Source organism: Coregonus clupeaformis, chromosome 15 (assembly GCF_020615455.1).
Source record: "Coregonus clupeaformis isolate EN_2021a chromosome 15, ASM2061545v1, whole genome shotgun sequence".
Lineage (NCBI taxonomy): Eukaryota > Metazoa > Chordata > Actinopteri > Salmoniformes > Salmonidae > Coregonus > Coregonus clupeaformis.
In genome coordinates, this window is record NC_059206.1 from 30,404,308 (window position 1) to 30,424,082 (window position 19,775).

At 44.7% G+C, this 19,775-nt stretch overlaps 1 protein-coding gene across 1 annotated transcript; it reads left to right on the forward strand.

Annotated features, from left to right (window-relative positions):
- The first annotated feature begins 2,489 nt into the window (after positions 1-2,489).
- Positions 2,490-19,704, forward strand: LOC121582634 (3-hydroxy-3-methylglutaryl-coenzyme A reductase-like). Its single transcript, XM_041898580.2, has 19 exons — positions 2,490-2,977; positions 3,563-3,764; positions 3,932-4,043; positions 4,194-4,281; positions 8,291-8,375; positions 8,700-8,912; positions 9,141-9,260; positions 9,387-9,547; positions 9,822-10,087; positions 10,248-10,453; positions 15,472-15,666; positions 15,808-15,966; positions 16,397-16,554; positions 16,803-16,908; positions 17,108-17,278; positions 17,434-17,574; positions 17,719-17,877; positions 17,955-18,109; positions 18,292-19,704. Exons 2-19 carry the CDS (start codon positions 3,600-3,602, stop codon positions 18,344-18,346), a joined length of 2,715 nt encoding a protein of 904 aa, XP_041754514.2. The 5' UTR covers positions 2,490-2,977; positions 3,563-3,599; the 3' UTR covers positions 18,347-19,704.
- Positions 19,705-19,775: the final 71 nt, after the last annotated feature.

Here is a 19,775-nt window from a genome sequence, read left to right on the forward strand (position 1 = left end):
CCAGAAACAAAATTGTAGACCTGCACCAGGCTGGGAAGACTGAATCTGCAATAGGTAAGCAGCTTGGTTTGAAGAAATCAACTGTGGGAGCAATTATTAGGAAATGGAAGACATACAAGACCACTGATAATCTCCCTCGATCTGGGGCTCCACACAAGATCTCACCCCGTGGGGTCAAAATGATCACAAGAACGGTGAGCAAAAATCCCAGAACCACACGGGGGGACCTAGTGAATGACCTGCAGAGAGCTGGGACCAAAGTAACAAAGCCTACCATCAGTAACACACTACGCCGCCAGGGACTCAAATCCTGAAGTGCCAGACGTGTCCCCCTGCTTAAGCCAGTACATGTCCAGGCCCGTCTGAAGTTTGCTAGAGTGCATTTGGATGATCCAGAAGAGGATTGGGGAGAATGTCATATGGTCAGATGAAACCAAAATAGAACTTTTTGGTAAAAACTCAACTCAGTCGTGTTTGGAGGACAAAGAATGCTGAGTTGCATCCAAAGAACACCATACCTACTGTGAAGCATGGGGGGTGGAAACATCATGCTTTGGGGCTGTTTTTCTGCAAAGGGACCAGGACGACTGATCCGTGTAAAGGAAAGAATGAATGGGGCCATGTATCGTGAGATTTTGAGTGAAAACCTCCTTCCATCAGCAAGGGCATTGAAGATGAAACGTGGCTGGGTCTTTCAGCATGACAATGATCCCAAACACACCGCCCGGGCAATGAAGGAGTGGCATTCGTAAGAAGCATTTCAAGGTCCTGGAGTGGCCTAGCCAGTCTCCAGATCTCAACCCCATAGAAAATCTTTGGAGGGAGTTGAAAGTCTGTGTTGCCCAGCGACAGCCCCAAAACATCACTGCTCTAGAGGAGATCTGCATGGAGGAATGGGCCAAAATACCAGCAACAGTGTGTGAAAACCTTGTGAAGACTTACAGAAAACGTTTGACCTGTGTCATTGCCAACAAAGGGTATATAACAAAGTATTGAGAAACTTTTGTTATTGACCAAATACTTATTTTCCACCATAATTTGCAAATAAATTCATAAAAAATCCTACAATGTGATTTTCTGGATTTTTTTTTCTAATTTTGTCTGTCATAGTTGACGTGTACCTATGATGAAAATTACAGGCCTCGCTCATCTTTTTAAGTGGGAGAACATGCACAATTGGTGGCTGACTAAATACTTTTTTCCCCCACTGTATATATATATATATACATTTAATAGTTAGTTACACTACCGTTCAAAAGTTTGGGGTTACTTAGAAATGTCCTTGTTTTCGAAAGAAAATCATTTTTTTGTCCATTAAAATAACATCAAATTGATCAGAAATACAGTGTAAACATTGTTAATGTTGTAAATGGCTATTGTAGCTGGAAACGGCTGATTTGTAATGGAATATCTACATAGGTGTACAGAGGCCCATTATCAGCAACCATCAGTCCTGTGTTCCAATGGCACGTTGTGTTTGCTAATCCAAGTTTATCATTTTTAAAGTCTAAGTGATCATTAGAAAACCCTTTTGCAATTATGTTAGCACAGCTGAAAACTGTTGTGCTGATTAAATAAGCAATAAAACTGGCCTTCTTGAGGTTAGTTGAGTATCTGGAGCATCAGCAATTGTGGGTTCGATTACAGGCTCAAAATGGCCAGAAACAAATAACTTTCTTCTGAAACTCGTCAGTCTATTCTTGTTCTGAGAAATGAAGGCTATTCTATGCGAGAAATTGCCAATAAACTGAAGAAAAAGATCTCGTACAACGCTGTGTACTACTCCCTTCACAGAACAGCGCAAACTGGCTCTAACCAGAATAGAAAGAGGAGTGGGAGGCCCCGGTGCACAACTGAGCAAGAGGACAAATACAGTAGAGTGTCTAGTTTGAGAAACAGACGCCTCACAGGTCCTCAACTGGCAGCTTCATTAAATAGTACCCGCAAAACACCAGTCTCAACGTCAACAGTGAAGAGGCGACTCCGGGATGCTTACCTTCTAGGCAGAGTTGCAAAGAAAAAGCCATATCTCAGACTGCCCATCTTCATCTTTTCTTTTTATTGGCCATTCTGAGATATGGCTTTGCCAGAGAATTGCAATTATATATTAATTGTAAAGCAATTCAAAATATAAAATATAGAAATAACAAAGAGAGTATACAACAAACATTACAAACAACAGTCCTTGTGTGCTCCTACCACAGTTTCTGAACGATCGTCAATAGTTACCACAGCCACAAAGTCATATTTTTACAATTTATCTTCTTAAAATATGATTTGAAACCTCAACCACACTTTTAACCTTATGCCTAACTCTAACCTTAAATTAAGACCAAAAAGCAAATTTTTGTTTTTATGAAATTGTACGATATAACCATGTTGTAGCTGTGTTAACTAGTAGAATCCTTTCTAAACCCAGGGGCCCAACATCGCGATATTTCCAGGAACGCTTCGCGAAGCAGGCTGAAGTTAAAAAAAATTATTTTTGCGCCTACTCTGCCTTATATACAGAATTTATGGCTCCTGCTCTACTCATACGGTGCTTTAAAGACAACTGGGAACTCGGGGAAAAAACGAGGTCAAATCATGACGTCAGTGATTTGTAGGTAGCAAAGTCGGAGCTCTATAAATATGCACGAGTTTCCAACAAATAATTAATTGAGAGTTGGATGACCGTTCAAAACATATGCCGCGTTCATTCAACTAGGACATTTCCGACTTCTAACTTGTTGTAGTTATACACGTGCCGCGTTCAAGAATTCAGCAAGTCGGATATTTCCGAGTTTACTAGTTCCGACTAACATGTGAAGGTGGCACTACTCTGCGTTAACGCCATATATTTTAACCACGCACACCATGTGACGCTGTCACAGACGATTTCCTCTTTCGCCATTTTTTCGTGAGCGCAGATTACATCAGACAAGTAACCGTGTGCCTGTGGATGGGTCAGTTTGAGGGACACGACTCTCAAATGAAGGTAATTTTTTTTGCTCTTACATGTAAGCGATTAAATTAAAAGCCCTTTAATGTTGTGAGTGGTTGATCTTGTAATAGCGTGGCATAAAATGACCTTGATCCCGAGTGATTCGAAACATTCACAGTCACACTGGACTGGGTTGGGAGTGACAGCTAGTAAGCCTGTTGTTAGCTAGCAAGCTAACGATACAGCTGCTAGCTACTACTAGTTAACTTACCATGCTGTCAGATACGCAAGTTAGTGAACGATGTGAGATATGTCAGCTACAACTGACAGCTACTCAATGGGGGTCACAGCTGGTTAGCTAGACTTTTGCATTGTTTACTAGTTAGCTAAAATTAGCTCCTTTGCTTGCTAGCTATGTTGTTAGTCTTGCCTAGTCATAACTCATAAAGCTAAGGTTAGCCAAGCAGTGGGTGTGTTCTTTCTGTTAGTCTTGTTTTGAAACATGGTAAGCTAGCTAGTTAAGTAACAGTGTTAGGGTGTTCGTTTTTTTTTCAGGTAAGTCACTCCGTGACCCAGAATGTGTGTGTGTGTGTGTTTGTCTGTGTGTGACCATGTTCCTTTTCCCCCCTCCCTTCCCAGTGACCCCAGCCAGGTGTTAACCTGGTGTGTATCCACCATGTTGAATGGAGTGTTCAGGCTGCATGGCCTGGTGGTGGCGTCTCACCCCTGGGAGGTGATTGTGGGCACCATTGCCCTGACCGTCTGTCTCATGTCCATGAACAACCTGGCCACTAGCGATCAGATCTGCAGCTGGAGCCATGGCTGTCCCAAACTACAGGAGGTGAGTTGTCCTGGCACACAATGAAATGTGGACCCTCTAGAACAATTTATTAAATGTTATTATATTCTACCAAGATTGGTGTTGCATGTCAAAGCTGCTGTGTCACCACCACAGCAAGACCTCATGTTTGGAAAGAATATTAAATAGAATGCGTTCTCCTTCAACAGAGAATCCTAAACAGTGATGTAATCATTCTAACGGTGACACGCTGCATGGCCATCGTGTACATCTACTTTCAGTTCCAGAACCTTCGCCAGCTGGGCTCCAAGTACATCCTTGGTAAGTCTCATTTCACAAGAACTGTAACGATACAAACATCTATAACGATGCTATAAGCATTGTCTTGTGTACATACACATGTAACTAACACCCACCTGATGATGTATGTTATGATTGTTTGTGTTATGGTCTGTTCTGTGTTGCCTCTAGGTATAGCGGGTCTCTTCACAGTATTCTCCAGCTTTGTCTTCAGCACCGTGATCATTCACTTCCTGGGGAAAGAGTTGACAGGCCTAAAGTAAGCATCCTCTCACTTTATACAAGTGTTTATAGAGCAAGTTCCCGTTCCCTGGCCTAGACCTTCACATGGCTTACAGCCTTCCTGGTCTATGGATGGGCAGGAGTAATCGAACAGATGTCAAAACTCTATCTTTAACCAGAGATGATAAATAAATCAAAATACTGTAAGACTGTTTGGTTGAAATTGACAACGTTAATTTGCTTTCACTCTAGTGTTCCATTTGTACATGTGCATTTGCGGGCACAACAAAAAAATAAACCAAGCCAAGCATCAAACAGTTCTTCTCCCAAAGTTCCCTTTCCCCTTCGTGTCTCACTCACTCAGTTGCGTTCCGACCGCTCCCTCTACACATTCGTGCTGCGTGCGCACATAAGCTCCCGTTAGGCCTACCGAAATGGTTGACTGAAGTAGGGAAATAAGTATTCCATATTTTTCGCTTTGGCTACTTTGCGGTTGTCACTAGTTACCAAAGCCACACAAAGTAAATTGTCTAATCGTAAAAATTCATGAAAACATAAATTAGCTTTTTGGTCTTCAGTTAAGGTTAGGTTAGGTTAGCACATAAGGTTAGCAGTGTGGTTAAGGGTTAGGTTTAAAATCAGATTTTAAAAATAATCTGTAGAAATAGGGTTTGACTTTGTGGCTGTGGTAACTAGTGAAGACCCTACTTTGCAAACTGCTAGTGCCATTTAGACTTGGTTAGGCTATAAACATAGACGGGTCCTCACTGAAAATATGCAGAAACATTAGTTTGATATAGAAAAGAGCATATTTTCATCAGAATCATTAGGCCTACTCACCAAACATATCGTGGCTGTAATTCATCCCCATGCAGTGTTCAATGTGGAATTGTTAATCCATTTAGAAAATTCTAAAGAACAGGCAGAATAAACTAAATTGAACGTCTGTATATCGTAAAGAAGACAGATTTTGGTTTGTAACCCTGAAATAAGGATTTAAACTCGCCAAATTGAACCGTTTCAATTGATCACTCTTTGAGAATAACTGTTCCAGATGTGAGATGCGCATCACTTTGCAATATTCTGTTCTATTTTATTTTGTTATATTACATTGTTTTTTACTATAAAATAGTTGTGTCTTGACTGTGGTAAGGGCTTGGGAAATGAGTGTCTTGCCTGCTAAATTAACTAAACAAGGCTATGCCATTGTATAGCCATAGGCTTCTACAAGCAAGCTCCACTGCTGAGGTTACTACCTTTTTGGAGATTGTGTTTCACGATATAATATAACCAGTTGATATTAAGGTTTCAATAAATGACTCTTAAATAGCACTTGCTTTTTATTGATATTATTGGGCAATTAGGATTTGTTATCTGGAATAGTTATTGTAAATTAGCCATTGTTGCACACTGTTGGCATATACACTGAACAAAAATATAAATGCAACATGTAAAGTGTTGGTCCAATGTTTCATGAGCTGAAATAAAAGATCCCAGAAAGACTTACACTAACGTTCAAAAGTTTGGGGTCACTTAGAAATGTCCTTGTTTTTGAAAGAAAATAATTTTTTTGTCCATTAAAATAACATCAAATTGATCAGAAATACAGTGTAGACATTGTTAATGTTGTAAATGGCTATTGTAGCTGGAAACGGCTGATTCTTAATGGAATACCTACATAGGCGTACAGAGGCCCATTATCAGCAACCGTCAGTCCTGTGTTCCAATGGCATGTTGTGTTTGCTAATCCAAGTTTATCATTTTTAAAGGCTAATTGATCATTAGAAAACCCTTTTGAAATTATGTTAGCACAGCTGAAAACTGTTGTGCTGATTTAAAGAAGCAATGAGACTAGTTGAGTATCTGGAGCATCAGCAATTGTGGGTTCAATTACAGGCTCAAAATGTCCAGAAACAAATAACTTTCTTCTGAAACTCGTCAGTCTATTCTTGTTCTGAGAAATGAAGGCTATTCCATGCGAGAAATTGCCAAGAAACTGAAGATCTCGTACAACGCTGTGTACTACTCCCTTCACAGAACAGCGCAAACTGGCTCTAACCAGAATAGAAAGAGGAGTGGGAGGCCCCAGTGCACAACTGAGCAAGAGGACAAATACATTAGTGTCTAGTTTGAGAAACAGACGCCTCACAGGTCCTCAACTGGCAGCTTCATTAAATAGTACCCGCAAAACACCAGTTTCAACAGTGAAGAGGCGACTCCGGGATGCCGACCTTCTAGGCAGAGGTGCAAAGAAAAAGCCATATCCCAGACTGGCCAATAAAAATAAAATATTAAGATGGACAAAAGAACACAGACATTGACAGAGGAAGATTGGAAAAAAGTGTTATGGACAGACGAATCGAAGTTTGAGGTGTTCGGATCACAAAGAAGAACATTTGTGAGACGCAGACCAAATGAAAGATGCTGGAGGAGTGCTTGATGCCATCTGTCAAGCATGGTGGAGGCAATGTGATGGTCTGGGGGTGCTTTGGTGGTGGTAAAGTGGGAGATTTGTACAGGGTAAAAGGGATCTTGAAGAAGGAAGACTATCACTCCATTTTGCAACACCATGCCATACCCTGTGGACGGCGCTTGATGGGAGCCAATTTCCTCCTACAACAGGACAATGACCCAAAGCACAGCTCCAAACTATGCAATAACTATTTAGGGAAGAAGCAGTCAGCTGGTATTCTGTCTATAATGGAGTGGCCAGCACAGTCACCGGATCTCAACCCTATTGAGCTGTTATGGGAGCAGCTTGACCGTATGGTATGTAAGAAGTGCCCATCAAGCCAATCCAACTTGTGGGAGATGCTTCAGGAAACATGGGGTGAAATCTCTTCAGATTACCTCAACAAATTGACAACTAGAATGCCAAAGGTCTGCAAGGCTGTAATTGCTGCAAATGGAGGATTCTTTGACGAACGCAAAGTTTGAAGGACACTTATTTCAATTAAAAATCATTATTTCTAACCTTGTCGATGACTACATTTCCTATTCATTTTGCTATATTTCCTATTCAAACTCATTTCATGTATGTTTTCATGGAAAACAAGGACATTTCTAAGTGACCCCAAACTTTTGAACGGTAGTGTATTTCTCTTAAATGTTGTGCACAAATTTGTTTACATCCCTGTTAGTGAGCATTTCTCCTTTGCCAAGATAATCCATCCACCTGACAGGTGTGGCATATCAAGAAGCTGATTAAAATGGCATGATCATTACACAGGTGCACCTTGTGCTGGGGACAATAAAAGGCCACTCTAAAATGGGCAGTTTTGTCACACAACACAATGCCACAGATGGCTCAAGTTTTGATGGAGCGTTCAATTGGCACGCTGACTGCAGGAATGTCCAGCAGAGCTGTTGCTAGATAATTTAGTATTAATTTCTCTACCATAAGCCGCCTCCAACGTCATTTTAGCGAATTTAGCAGTACGCCCTACCGGCCTCACATCCACAGACCACGTGTATGGCGTCGTGTGGGTGAGCGGTTTGCTGATGTCAACATTGTGAATAGAGTGCCACATGGTGGCAGTGGGGTTATGGTATGGGCATGCATAAGCTACGGGTAACGAACACAATTGCATTTTATCGATAGCAATTTGAATGCCAAAAATACAGTGACGAGATCCTGATGCCCATTGTGAGGCCCATCTTTTTTTTAAAAAGTTATCTGTGGCCAACTGATGCATATCTGTATTCCCTGTCATGTGAAATCCATAGATTAGGGTCTAATTTATTTATTTCAATTGACTGATTTCCTCATGAACTAACTCAGTAAAATCAATGAAATGGTTGCATGTTGCGTTAATATTTTTGTTCTGTATAGATACATGCGCACACATTTATTTCCCAGTGCTGGCGTTGTTCTAAAAATACAACATTATTATTCTTATTTTTTATTTTTTGAGTACTCTGAAAAAAAGTATTGTGAGTACTCGAACAGTCAAAACATGTAAAATCCCTATTCCAGTCCTTACACTTGTCTTACATGTTATCCAGAACCTCTTTATGAAACTTAACTGTGTGTTTTCTCTCCTCAGTGAAGCTCTTCCATTCTTCCTGCTCCTCATTGACCTGTCTAAGGCCTGTGCCCTGGCCAAGTTTGCCCTTAGCTCCAACTCACAGGTAACCAACCTCTCTCAGTGCCCTCCACAGAATTATATAGAACACTAATATATGTATATCTATGGTGCCCAGACTGCCCACACATCTCTGGGAAGCCAAGAAAGAATATTGGGACTCAACTGTTGTCTCAAAAAGCAGTGGCTAGCTACTGGCATTTTTGGAGTAACTCAATATTATCATAGCTTTGCTGATGTGACACTTCTGAACTAACTTTTATACTGGAGCTGCACTCTTGACCAGCGGAACAGAATTTCTTTAACTCAATAGGATTTAGTAGTTTATGTAAAGGGAAATCCTAACCTAGATGTGTGTTTTTCCATATAGGAGGAGGTGAGAGAGAACATCTCTCAGGGCATGGCTATCCTGGGTCCTACCTTCACCCTGGATGCCCTGGTGAAGTGTCTGGTCATTGGAGTGGGCACCATGTCAGGAGTGCGTCAGCTGGAGATGATGTGTTGTTTCGGCTGCATGTCCGTCCTGGCCAACTACTTTGTCTTCATGACCTTCTTCCCTGCCTGCGTCTCCCTGGTCCTCGAGGTAAGGATGGGCACAGGAAGAAAGATTCTGAGACGTGTGTCTGAAATTGTGTGTGTCTGCGTTTGAGCTTGTGTGTCTCTCTGGTCTTTGAAATAAGAGTCGGCATGTGAAGGGAGGTTTTTGAGACGTGTGTGTGTAACATCTCCTCACCTCTTTCTCCCTGTGTGTGTGTGTGTGTGTGTGTGTGTGTGTGTGTGTGTGTGTGTGTGTGTGTGTGTGTGTGTGTAGCTGTCCAGGGAGAGCCGTGAGGGCCGTCCCATCTGGCAGCTGAGTCACTTTGCCCGTGTTCTGGCTGAAGAGGAGGACAACAAACCAAACCCTGTTACACAGAGGGTTAAAATCATCATGGTAAAAATTGACCAGCCTTAGCACTACCTCGAACCCTTAGTTAACAACTGTAACCGACAGTCAAGATCATCATGGTCACATAGAGAAAAAACAGCATAAACAATATGGTCTCTTCTCTTCCTCCAGTCTCTAGGTCTGGTTCTGGTCCATGCCCACAGTCGTCTGGTGTCAGAGCAGCCAGGTCAGAACCGGACGGTGGAGGGCTCCAGCAGTGGTCTAGCTCTCGATGGGCCTACAGCCCAGAGGATGGACCAAGACTACACTCTCTGGCCGATACCGCTCACCAGGTAAGGAATGGTAGAGTAGTGGAAGTGGTTCACCTATCCTGTTTTCTTTTTGTTTGTAGTTTCATGTTTGACCTCTCTGTGGTTTCCATATTGATTTCTGTGTCAGTGTCTTGGCTTGCTGAGTCATTGAATGACTTCTCCCGCCTCTGGGTGGTGGACTGGACTATTTCTAGAACATTCTCCCTCTGACCTTCTGTTCTTGGTGACTCGGCCTCAACTGAATCTGTGAAAGCAAAATCGTGTAAAGTCTTTCAGCCCTCTCTTCTCTCCTTAGTATGGACCTGGAGCAGGTGATAACCCTGGGCCTGGCTTTGCTGCTGGCTGTTAAGTACGTCTTCTTTGAGCAGGCTGAGACAGAGTTGTCCCTGTCCCTAAAGAGCCCCATCTCCACCTCTATCTCCGCCCCTGCACTGAGCCATAGGGGGGCTGAGGACTGCTGCAGGAGGGAACCAGCACCCGCTAAAACATCCCCGAGAACCAACAGCACCCCAAACCCTGTGGCTAAAACTGATTCTAACATGGCGGCCAAAGAGGAGAGAGGTAAGCTGAGCCAAGGTTATTGTGCTTGATTTGTTTTGAGAATCCTCTGTTTAGACTGTTTAGAAGTCTGTTGGTCTCATTGTTATGTCTCTCTCCCCTCCACTCTCTTTCTCCGACCCACTCACTCTTTCTCTCTCACTCAATCTCTTTCTCTCTGTAGTTGAGGTGATTCAAGCCCAGGTGGCCACGATGGTGCAGAACAGTCCCCTCTCTCTGAATGGACCGCTTCCTCAGAGTTTAGTGGATATTGTGTCCCCCCCACCTCCTTTCTCTACCCCAACTCCAGACACAACTACATCTCTCCCCAACCCCACCTCCCAGCCCCGCTCCCTGGACCAGTGTCTGTCCATCCTCAGAAACCCTGAGGTGAGCTTCCCCTTTACACAATTGCACTCAGGATCCAGCACCATTCTATGTTAAATACAACTGTATTAAAACACAGAACAACCACTCAACACTTTGAAATATTACCATTCTTTGCTCACAACACTTAAACACGGTTCCTTTTCAGTCAGTCAACTTCGGTACAAAATACTATGGGTAGTCGCACTATTGCGACTTCGGTTGAAGGATCTACAATCACGCCTGACAAGGCCAATGAAATCTGCACCTCGCTGGAAGCCCCGCCTTCCACAGGTGATAAGCGTGAGGCTCGGATTCATTCCTTCAATTATTCGGCTTTTTCTTTTCCAGCTTGCCCATATTTAATGCCCCTTTGGTACCACACGTTCAATGGTATTCACGGGGTTCAAGGGTTATATTAATCTCCTCAGAGTGGGAGTAATAAGTTGGGCGATTCGCTCTCTGTCCACAACGGGGCACCCCTCCCCCATAGGTGGCTCATTACTGGGATTCATTGCTGATTCCTGCCTGTATCTCACTAGTCCCTATGAGGTCTCTAGTGATACAGGTTATGGAACCTGTAGGCGATTGGTGGTTGGTAGCGGAGTCGAGGGAACAAGCATGGTTGGACATGACCGTGTTATTATCCCACACACAGTCTCTGTGGTTCATATTTGAACCCCGAAATGAGCTGTCGTTCTCCAGCTCAGCTCTTTTCATTCCTGGGAATAAGATCAGATTATAAATCGCCCCTGTCTGTTACCACAGAAGGGGTCCGTTTTTCAGAGCTGTCTTTCCTATTCCCAGCTAGGCTACAAGGCGCTAAAAAGCATATTTTTAATACGTGCGGTCCAGTGCTGGGTGCCAGCCAGTTAGGCTCGTTGTGACAACAGTACCCCCAGGTGTCACTGCCAAACGGGCTACATCACTTATCGCTGGAGCCATGGGATCCAGAGTGGGCCAGGCTTTAGGTAAACCTTGGTACATAAACACATTTTTTTCAACTCCAAAGTTCCACAGTGTTCATGGGTGTCAAGTGTTGTCTCCCGCATATGAGTTCGATGAAAAGTGTCACTTCTCCACATTCAGACACACTGTTGTAAAGTGGAAATGTATGAAGAACCAATCTCTCCCAGTCCACAAGGTGGCGTCCCGCCCCTTCAGATGGAACTTCATGGGAGGCTCGCTCTCTGCGCCGACCAATGGCGTGCATACGCAGTGTTGCCCTGGATCATTGAACAGTGACGTCAGGGTACAGGTTACAATTTGTTGTGCGTCCCCCACGCTTCTGCAGCGTCATATTACCCGGAGCGCCTAACGGTGTACCTGGCACTCAGGTGCTTCCCCCTGCTTTTGTCGGGCCAGCATGTGCTGGTCAGAACCGACAATATGTCAGTGTTGGCGTGCATCAACATAGGGGGAGAGACTCTGTCCCTCTCCCTCCTAACCTTTGCTCACTCCCTATTGCTGGGGAGCAGTGTGCAGATGCTCTCAATTTGGGGCGACGCATGTCCCCGGTTGCCTCAACTCAGGTGCAGATATTTTATCCAGGTGGGACCCTCTCTCTCAGGAATGGAGGCTACACCCCTGGGTGGTTTCCCAGGTATGGGACATTTTTGGCAGGGCCGACGTAGATCTTTATGAATCGCAAGAAAATGAGCAGTGTCATCTAAACTCAGCAAAAAAAGAAACGTCCTCACTGTCAACTGCGATTATTTTCAGCAAACTGAACATGTGGAAATATTTGTATGAACATAACAAGATTCAACAACTGAGACATAAACTGAACAAGTTCCACAGACATGTGACTAACAGAAATTGAATAATGTGTCCCTGAAAAAGTGGGGTGAAAATCAAAAGTAACAGTCAGTATCTGGTGTGGCCACCAGCTGCATTAAGTACTGCAGTGCATCTCCTCCTCATGGACTGCACCAGAGTTGCCAGTTCTTGCTGTGAAATGTTACCCCACTCTTCCACCAAGGCACCTGCAAGTTCCTGGACATTTCTGGGGGGATTTGGCCCTAGCCCTCACCCTCCGATCCAACAGGTCCCAGACGTTCTCAATGGGATTGAGATCCTGGCTCTTCGCTGGCCATTGCAGAACACTGACATTCCTGTCTTGCAGGAAATCACGCACAGAACGAGCAGTATGGTTGGTGGCATTGTCATGCTGGAGGGTCATGTCAGGATGAGCCTGCAGGAAGGGTACCACATGAGGGAGGAGGATGTCTTCCCTGTAACGCACAGCGTTAAGATTGCCTGCAATGACAACAAGCTCAGTCCCATGATGCTGTGACACACCGCCCCAGACCATGATGGACCCTCCACCTCCAAATCGATCCCGTCGAGAGTACAGGCCTCGGTGTAACGCTCATTCCTTCGACGATAAACGCGAAACCGACCATCACCCCTGGTGAGGCAAAACTGCGACTCGTCAGTGAAGAGCACTTTTTGCCAGTCCTGTCTGGTCCAGTGACGGTGGGTTTGTGCCCATAGGCGACTTTGTAGCCGGTGATGTCTGGTGAGGACCTGCCTTACAACATGCCTACAAGCCCTCAGTCCAGCCTGTCAGCTTATTGCGGACAGTCTGAGCACTGATGGAGGGATTGTGCGTTCCTGGTGTAACTCGGGCAGTTGTTGCCATCCTGTACCTGTCCCGCAGGTGTGATGTTCGGATGTACCGATCCTGTGCAGGTGTTGTTACACGTGGTCTGCTACTGCGAGGACGATCAGCTGTCCGTCCTGTCTCTCTGTATCGCTGTCTTAGGCGTCTCACAGTACGGACATTGCAATTTATTGCCCTGGCCACATCTGCAGTCCTCATGCCTCCTTGCTGCATGCCTAAGACACGTTCACACAGATGAGCAGGGACACTGGGCATCTTTCTTTTGGTGTTTTTCAGAGTCCGTTGAAAGGCCTCTTTAGTGTCCTAAGTTTTCATAACTGTGACCTTAATTGCCTACCGTCTGTAAACTGTTAGTGTCTTAACGACCATTCCACAGGTGCATGTTCATTAATTGTTTATGGTTCATTGAACAAGCATGGGAAACAGTGTTTAAACCCTTTACAATGAAGATCTGTGAAGTTATTTGGATTTTTTCGAATTATCTTTGAAAGACAGGGTCCTGAAAAGGGGACGTTTCTTCTTTTGCTGAGTTTATTTTTCTCGAAGTGGGAGCCGAGTGCCCCGTTGGCGCACCAGTGGCCTCGGATCCTCCTGTACGCGTTTCCGCCAGTGGTTCTGATTCAGCCCACGTTGGAGAGGGTGCGCTCGGAGGGATTATCATTGATTATTGTGGTTCCCGTTGGCCCAGGCAGCCTTGGTTCACAGAGATAATTTGCCTTTTAGGCGGGGACCCGTGGCAGCTCCCGTTGCGCATGGACCTGTTGTCCCAGGTGCTCGGGCAGGTTTGGCAAGCAAGGCCAGAGATTTGGTTCCTATGGGCCTGGCCCCTGATGGCTAAAGGTTTACCTCCAAATATTATTGCTGCCATTCAGTCTGCAAGGGTCCCCTCCACAAGAGGGCTGTATAGGTGGCAAGCGTTTGAGCTCCGGTGCCAAGATAAAAAACTTCCTTTTCAGTGCTCTGTGAGGGACATCCTTATGTTCCTACAGGAGCTTTTCGAGCAGGGGCGGGCATTCGCCACGTTAAAAGTGTACTTGGCCGCTATCTCAGCATGTCATTTGGGAATTGACGGAGCCTCACCGGGGGCCCACTCCCTGGTTGTGCAGTTGCTGAAAGGTGTATGCCACGTGTCAAACTCATTCCACGGAGGGCACCTGGTTGTCTAGGTCTTAATTGAAAGTAAAAAACAAATTTACAGACACTCGGCCGTCTGTGGAATGAACCCCTGGTGTCAAACTTGATCATTGCTAGACAATCATTTTCAGGTCTTCCATAGATTTTCAAGCAGATCTAAGTCAAAACTGTAATTCTGCCACTCAGGAACATTCACTGTCTTCTTGGTAAGCAACTCCAGGGTAGATTAGGCCTTGTGTTTTAGGTTATTGTCCTGCTGAAAGGTGAATTCATCTCCCAGTGTCTGGTGGAAAGCAGACTGAACCAGGTTTTCCTCTAGGATTTTGCCTGTGCTTAGCTCCTTTTCATTATTTTTTTTCTTTTGAAAGACTCCCCATTCTTTAACGGTTGCAAGCATACCATTAACATGATGCAGCCACCACTATGCTTGAAAATATAGAGTGGTACTCAGTAATGTGTTTTATTGGATTTGCCCCAAACATAACACTTTGTATTCTAGAATTTCTTTTTTGCAGTATTACTTTAGTGCCTTGTTGCAAACAGATGCATGTTTTGGAATATTTTTTTTCTGTACAAGCTTCCTTTTCATTCTGTCAGTTAGGGTAGTATTGTCGAGTAGCTACAATGTTCTTGATCTATCTTCAGTTTTCTCCTATCACAGCCATTAAACTTTGTAACTGTTTTAAAGTCACCATTGGCCTCATGGTGAAATCCCTGAGCGGTTTCCTTCCTCTCCGGCAACTGAGTTAGAGAGGACGCCCGTGTCTTTGTAGTGACTGGGTGTATTGATACACCATCCAAAGTGTAATTAATAACTTCACCATGCTCAGAAGGTTATTCAATGTTTGCTTTTTATTTTATTTTGACCCATCTACCAATTGGTGCCTTTCTTTGCAAGGCATTAGAAAACTTCCCTGGTCTTTGTGGTTGAATCTGTGTTTGAAATTCACTGCTCGACTGAGGAACCTTACAGATAATTGTATGTGTGGGGTACAGCGATGAGATAGTCATTAAAAAATCATGTTAAACACTATTATTGCACACAGAGTCCATGCAACTTATTTTGCGACTTGTTAAGCCAATTTTTACTCCTAAACTGATTTAGGCTTGCCATAACAAAGGGGTTTAAAACTTACTGACTCAAGATATTTAAGCTTTTTTGACATTATGGGGTATTGTGTGTAGGCCAGTGACAAAAGATCTCAATTGAATACTTTCTAAAGGCACTGTATGTGTTAATATTGATATGTATTTATGGCTCTCTGCCTATGCCTCTTTCCAGTTGGGCGCTTGTTTTCTTAGCAACGCCGAGGTGATGGAGCTGGTGACATCACGGAACATCCTGACCTATAAGCTGGAGGCTGTCATGGAAACGCCAGAGAGGGGCGTGGCCATCCGGAGAGAGATGCTGTCATCCAAACTACCATCACCCTCTGCCTTGGCCTACCTTCCTTACAAGGACTATGACTACACTAAGGTAGCCTACTCATAGGGACTACAACTGCCACTACTCCAGTTTACTGAAACAGACAGTTGAAGTAAGCTTGGTCTCAAATCAACCCAGTAAGGTCTATTGTGGTACTGCCCTCACCCATCCCATGTCTTCCTCGCTTATCAGGTGATGGGCACCTGCTGTGAGAACGTCATTGGCTACATGCCCGTGCCAGTGGGCGTTGCTGGCCCTCTCCTATTGGACGGGAAGCAGTTCCATGTTCCCATGGCAACAACGGAAGGCTGCCTTGTGGCCAGCACCAACAGAGGATTCCGGGCCGTCGCTGTGAGTTTAGAGTATACGTCTATTGTGGTTTAACTATGCGAGTGTGGAGTATACGTCTAATGTGGGCTAACTCTCTGTGAGTGTGGAGTGTACGTCTAGTGTGGGCTAACTCTCTGAGTGTAGAGTATACGTCTAGTGTGGGCTAACTCTCTGTGAGTGTGGAGTGTACGTCTAGTGTGGGCTAACTCTCTGTGAGTGTAGAGTGTACGTCTAGTGTGGGCTAACTCTCTGTGAGTGTAGAGTGTACGTCTAGTGTGGGCTAACTCTCTGTGAGTGTAGAGTGTACGTCTAGTGTGGGCTAACTCTCTGTGAGTGTAGAGTGTACGTCTAGTGTGGGCTAACTCTCTGTGAGTGTAGAGTATACATCTAGTGTGGTTTAACTCTGTGTGTCTGTCTGTATGTCTCCTCTAACCTTCCTTTCTCTCTCCAGTTGAGTGGCGGTTGCAGCAGCAGGGTGCTAGCTGACGGTATGACGCGGGGTCCTGTTGTACGGCTGCCCTCAGCGTGCCGGGCTGTAGAGGTCAAGGCCTGGCTGGAGACCACAGAGGGCTTCAGGACCATCAAGGATTCCTTCGACCACACAAGCAGGTCAGGGTCAAGGGTTAAAGGTCACACAGTCACCTCAGGGTCACACCGATCAAAATATAGGTTGGGTCATGTTATAATGATCAGATTATCCAATCATACCTGTAACCTCACCTATTGTGGTTTATAGAAAATAACTGACCCTAGGTCAGTGATTAGGGGCAACTTCTAGCTACTCTAATCTCAATGATGTAATTTAAATTGGCCCTCGCAAGGTCAATACAGTCACATAGTATTGTTCTGTCTGTTAGGTTTGCCCGTCTGGACAAGCTATTGGTAGGTCTAGCAGGGAGGAACCTCTACATCCGCTTCCAGTCCCACACTGGAGACGCCATGGGCATGAACATGCTCTCTAAGGTCAGAATATGCTCTGTGTGGATGTGTGTGTTACCATTCTAAAAGGTAATACAGTGTAGCGGTAAAGGCATCCATTTGAGAGGCTACATTCTTCAGAGGAATTACTTACTGGTGATGGAATGGACTTCTCAGAATAACAAAAATGCCGTTTCTGGTGTCTAATACCACATATTAACTGTGTCTCTGTGTGTGTCTGCAGGGTACAGAGCAGGCGGTGAGCAGACTCCAGCAGCAGTTCCCTGAGCTCCAGGTTCTAGCGGTGAGCGGGAACTACTGCACTGATAAGAAACCTTCAGCCATGAACTGGATCCTGGGCCGGGGCAAGTCTGCTGTGTGTGAGGCCACCGTCCCCGCCAGGGTGGTCCAAGAGGTATGTTACAGCTACAACACACACTCAGAGACGCACACTCACACATACACTGAGACACACTGACTTGGAAGAACTGAACTGGTGGAAGCAAATATTTTAGACACTACAGTGATTTCACCCATCCTTTGTTTTGAGATGTCGCTCTCTCTCTCCAGGTCCTAAAGACCAGTACTGCTGCCCTAGTAGAGCTGAACATCAATAAGAATCTAGTGGGCTCAGCCATGGCTGGTAGTATAGGAGGCTTCAATGCTCACGCTGCTAACATCGTGGCTGCCATCTACATTGCCTGTGGACAGGTACTTAAACACACACAACCACTACCCCAGGCCACTTCTGTTAGATAATGACAGAAAAGTCTGATCTTCTGAGATTCTGTCTTACCTAACCAATCCAAATATTTATTTCCTGTATAATCTCTTTCTCCCTCACTCTCTCTCCAGGACCCAGCCCAGACAGTGGGCAGTAGTAACTGTATAACTCTGATGGAGCAAGCGGGTCCTGAAGGAGAGGACCTGTATATCAGCTGTACCATGCCCTCTATAGAACTGGGCACTGTAGGAGGGGGCACCAACCTGGCACCACAACAGGCCTGTCTACAGGTACACTGTGTGTGTGTGTGTGTGTTAACCCCTCAATAAGGGTATGTATTAACCCTCTGTATGCGTGTCCATTGTAGATGCTGGGTGTGCAGGGTGCCAGTCTAACGGGTCCAGGGGATAATGCCCGTCAGTTGGCCAGCGTGGTGTGTGCCACCGTCCTGGCAGGAGAACTGTCTCTGATGGCCGCTCTCGCGGCCGGACACCTCGTACAGAGTCACATGACCCACAACAGGTAAACTACACTACCCATAACCCCCTGACTCACAATAGGTATACTACACTTAACCCTCATGGCTCACAACTACACTCCAGAGACCTCTTCTAAAAGGGAGAATGCTACACTGTTAACACTATTCCTGAAAAAGATTGTCTGGTGACTTTGCTTTGCTTTCAATGTTTATTTTTCCCTCTCAGATCTCAAGCCAACATGCCACAAATAGCCCCATCCCACTCAGAGGAGGCTGCGTGACAGATACATTACAACCAATCACAATGAGCCTTCTAGTGATAGAGGACCTGCAGTGAATTCTGGGAGCTGGAGGATTAGCCCAGTGTGAGCATGCTCCTTTCGTCTCAGAGCATCCAGCATGCAACACTACATCCTCCTACCCAGAAGATGGCTGCTGGTTTATTTATTACGGCAGAAATAAAACCGCTAATGGAACAGTTTTGGAAAGGAGTGGTTTGGGCTGGACACTCTAGGGGAGAGGTGCTGCTGTCTGCTGCGAAACTCTGAAAGATATGACCTGCGAAACTCTGAAAGATATGACTGGTCACTTGGTTAACACACACTGCAGAACGGAACTCGAATGACTCTTTGTTCACTGTGTGCAGTGGGATTGTCTGAATGTTTTTGCAAATTCACGAAGGTGCCATTGTCTTTGAAATGGCCACCGAAATCATGTGGACAGACTAACCAAATTGAAATTAGAATTGCATTTGCAGCAGGATTCGGCCTTTAACTGCTGTGTGCACAGCCACACAACCCCCTATATCATGGACAACAGGTTTGTTGCAATCAAATGTCCTGTTGCAATATTTTTGTGTTGAGTATTTGATGATAACATTACACATTATTTATGGATGCATTCCAGATGCATGTGGAGGTGATCAGCTCCTTACAGTATCTGGAGAAGTGCCAGGGCAATATACTGTAATCGGTGCAGGATTGGGCAGAATGCAACCCAAATCTGACTGAATCTTTGGTTAAAACGTCGCAAAGGGCGATGTTTTGCACTAAATTGCCAAATAGTTGTTGTTTGAGAGGCAAGCCTAGTATTGCCATAGTGATGCTAGTTTAGTTTCAAATTAAACCTGCCATACCTCCCGCTTAATGTATTTTCATTTTATGGATTTGTTTTGTGTCGATAATGTTGTTGGATGAAATGCACTTCAGAAAACCACATCTTTCAAACCAAGGTGCTAGCTATAATGTGAGTGTACAGTATGATTTGAGTGTTCTTGGTCTGAGTACATGTCCACATGCCTTAGACTGCACTGCACTTCAGTGAGTGTTTTGAGGTACCTTTTTAATTGGGAATGTGTAAGAAATGGTTTGACGGTCTCTGGGCTCGTTTCAAACCGTAGCACTGAAGGTCCGTGGTATAGCGCGATTTCAATTTGAGCCGACATATGCAGCGTTGAACGCAATCTCTGCGAACGTGGAAGCATTGCCTTTAAATTTCAATCGCACTATTACACTGCCTTTAAATGGTGTCAAAACCACTAAAGTTGCATTGCTTCAGCGAGTGTTTTAGTTGTGTATGTGGGAATACCGGATGAAACAAAGCCATACAAGTCGCCTTCAATAAACTGCTTTTTAAGATACTAACTTTATTTATTGGAAAGGGACAAGGTTTCATGTTTGCTATTTGTTATAAAGCAGCTCACTAGTGGTA

What these genes read in the sequence shown, in the direction of transcription:
- LOC121582634 (XM_041898580.2), top strand. Translation starts at nt 3,600, where the DNA reads ATGTTGAATGGAGTGTTCAGGCTGCATGGCCTGGTGGTGGCGTCTCAC. An exon ending in GAGGATTCCGGGCCGTCGCT is followed by an intron (nt 15,967 to 16,396) that starts GTGAGTTTAGAG and finishes TTCTCTCTCCAG; the next exon opens with TTGAGTGGCGGTTGCAGCAG. An exon ending in GCATGAACATGCTCTCTAAG is followed by an intron (nt 16,909 to 17,107) that starts GTCAGAATATGC and finishes GTGTGTCTGCAG; the next exon opens with GGTACAGAGCAGGCGGTGAG.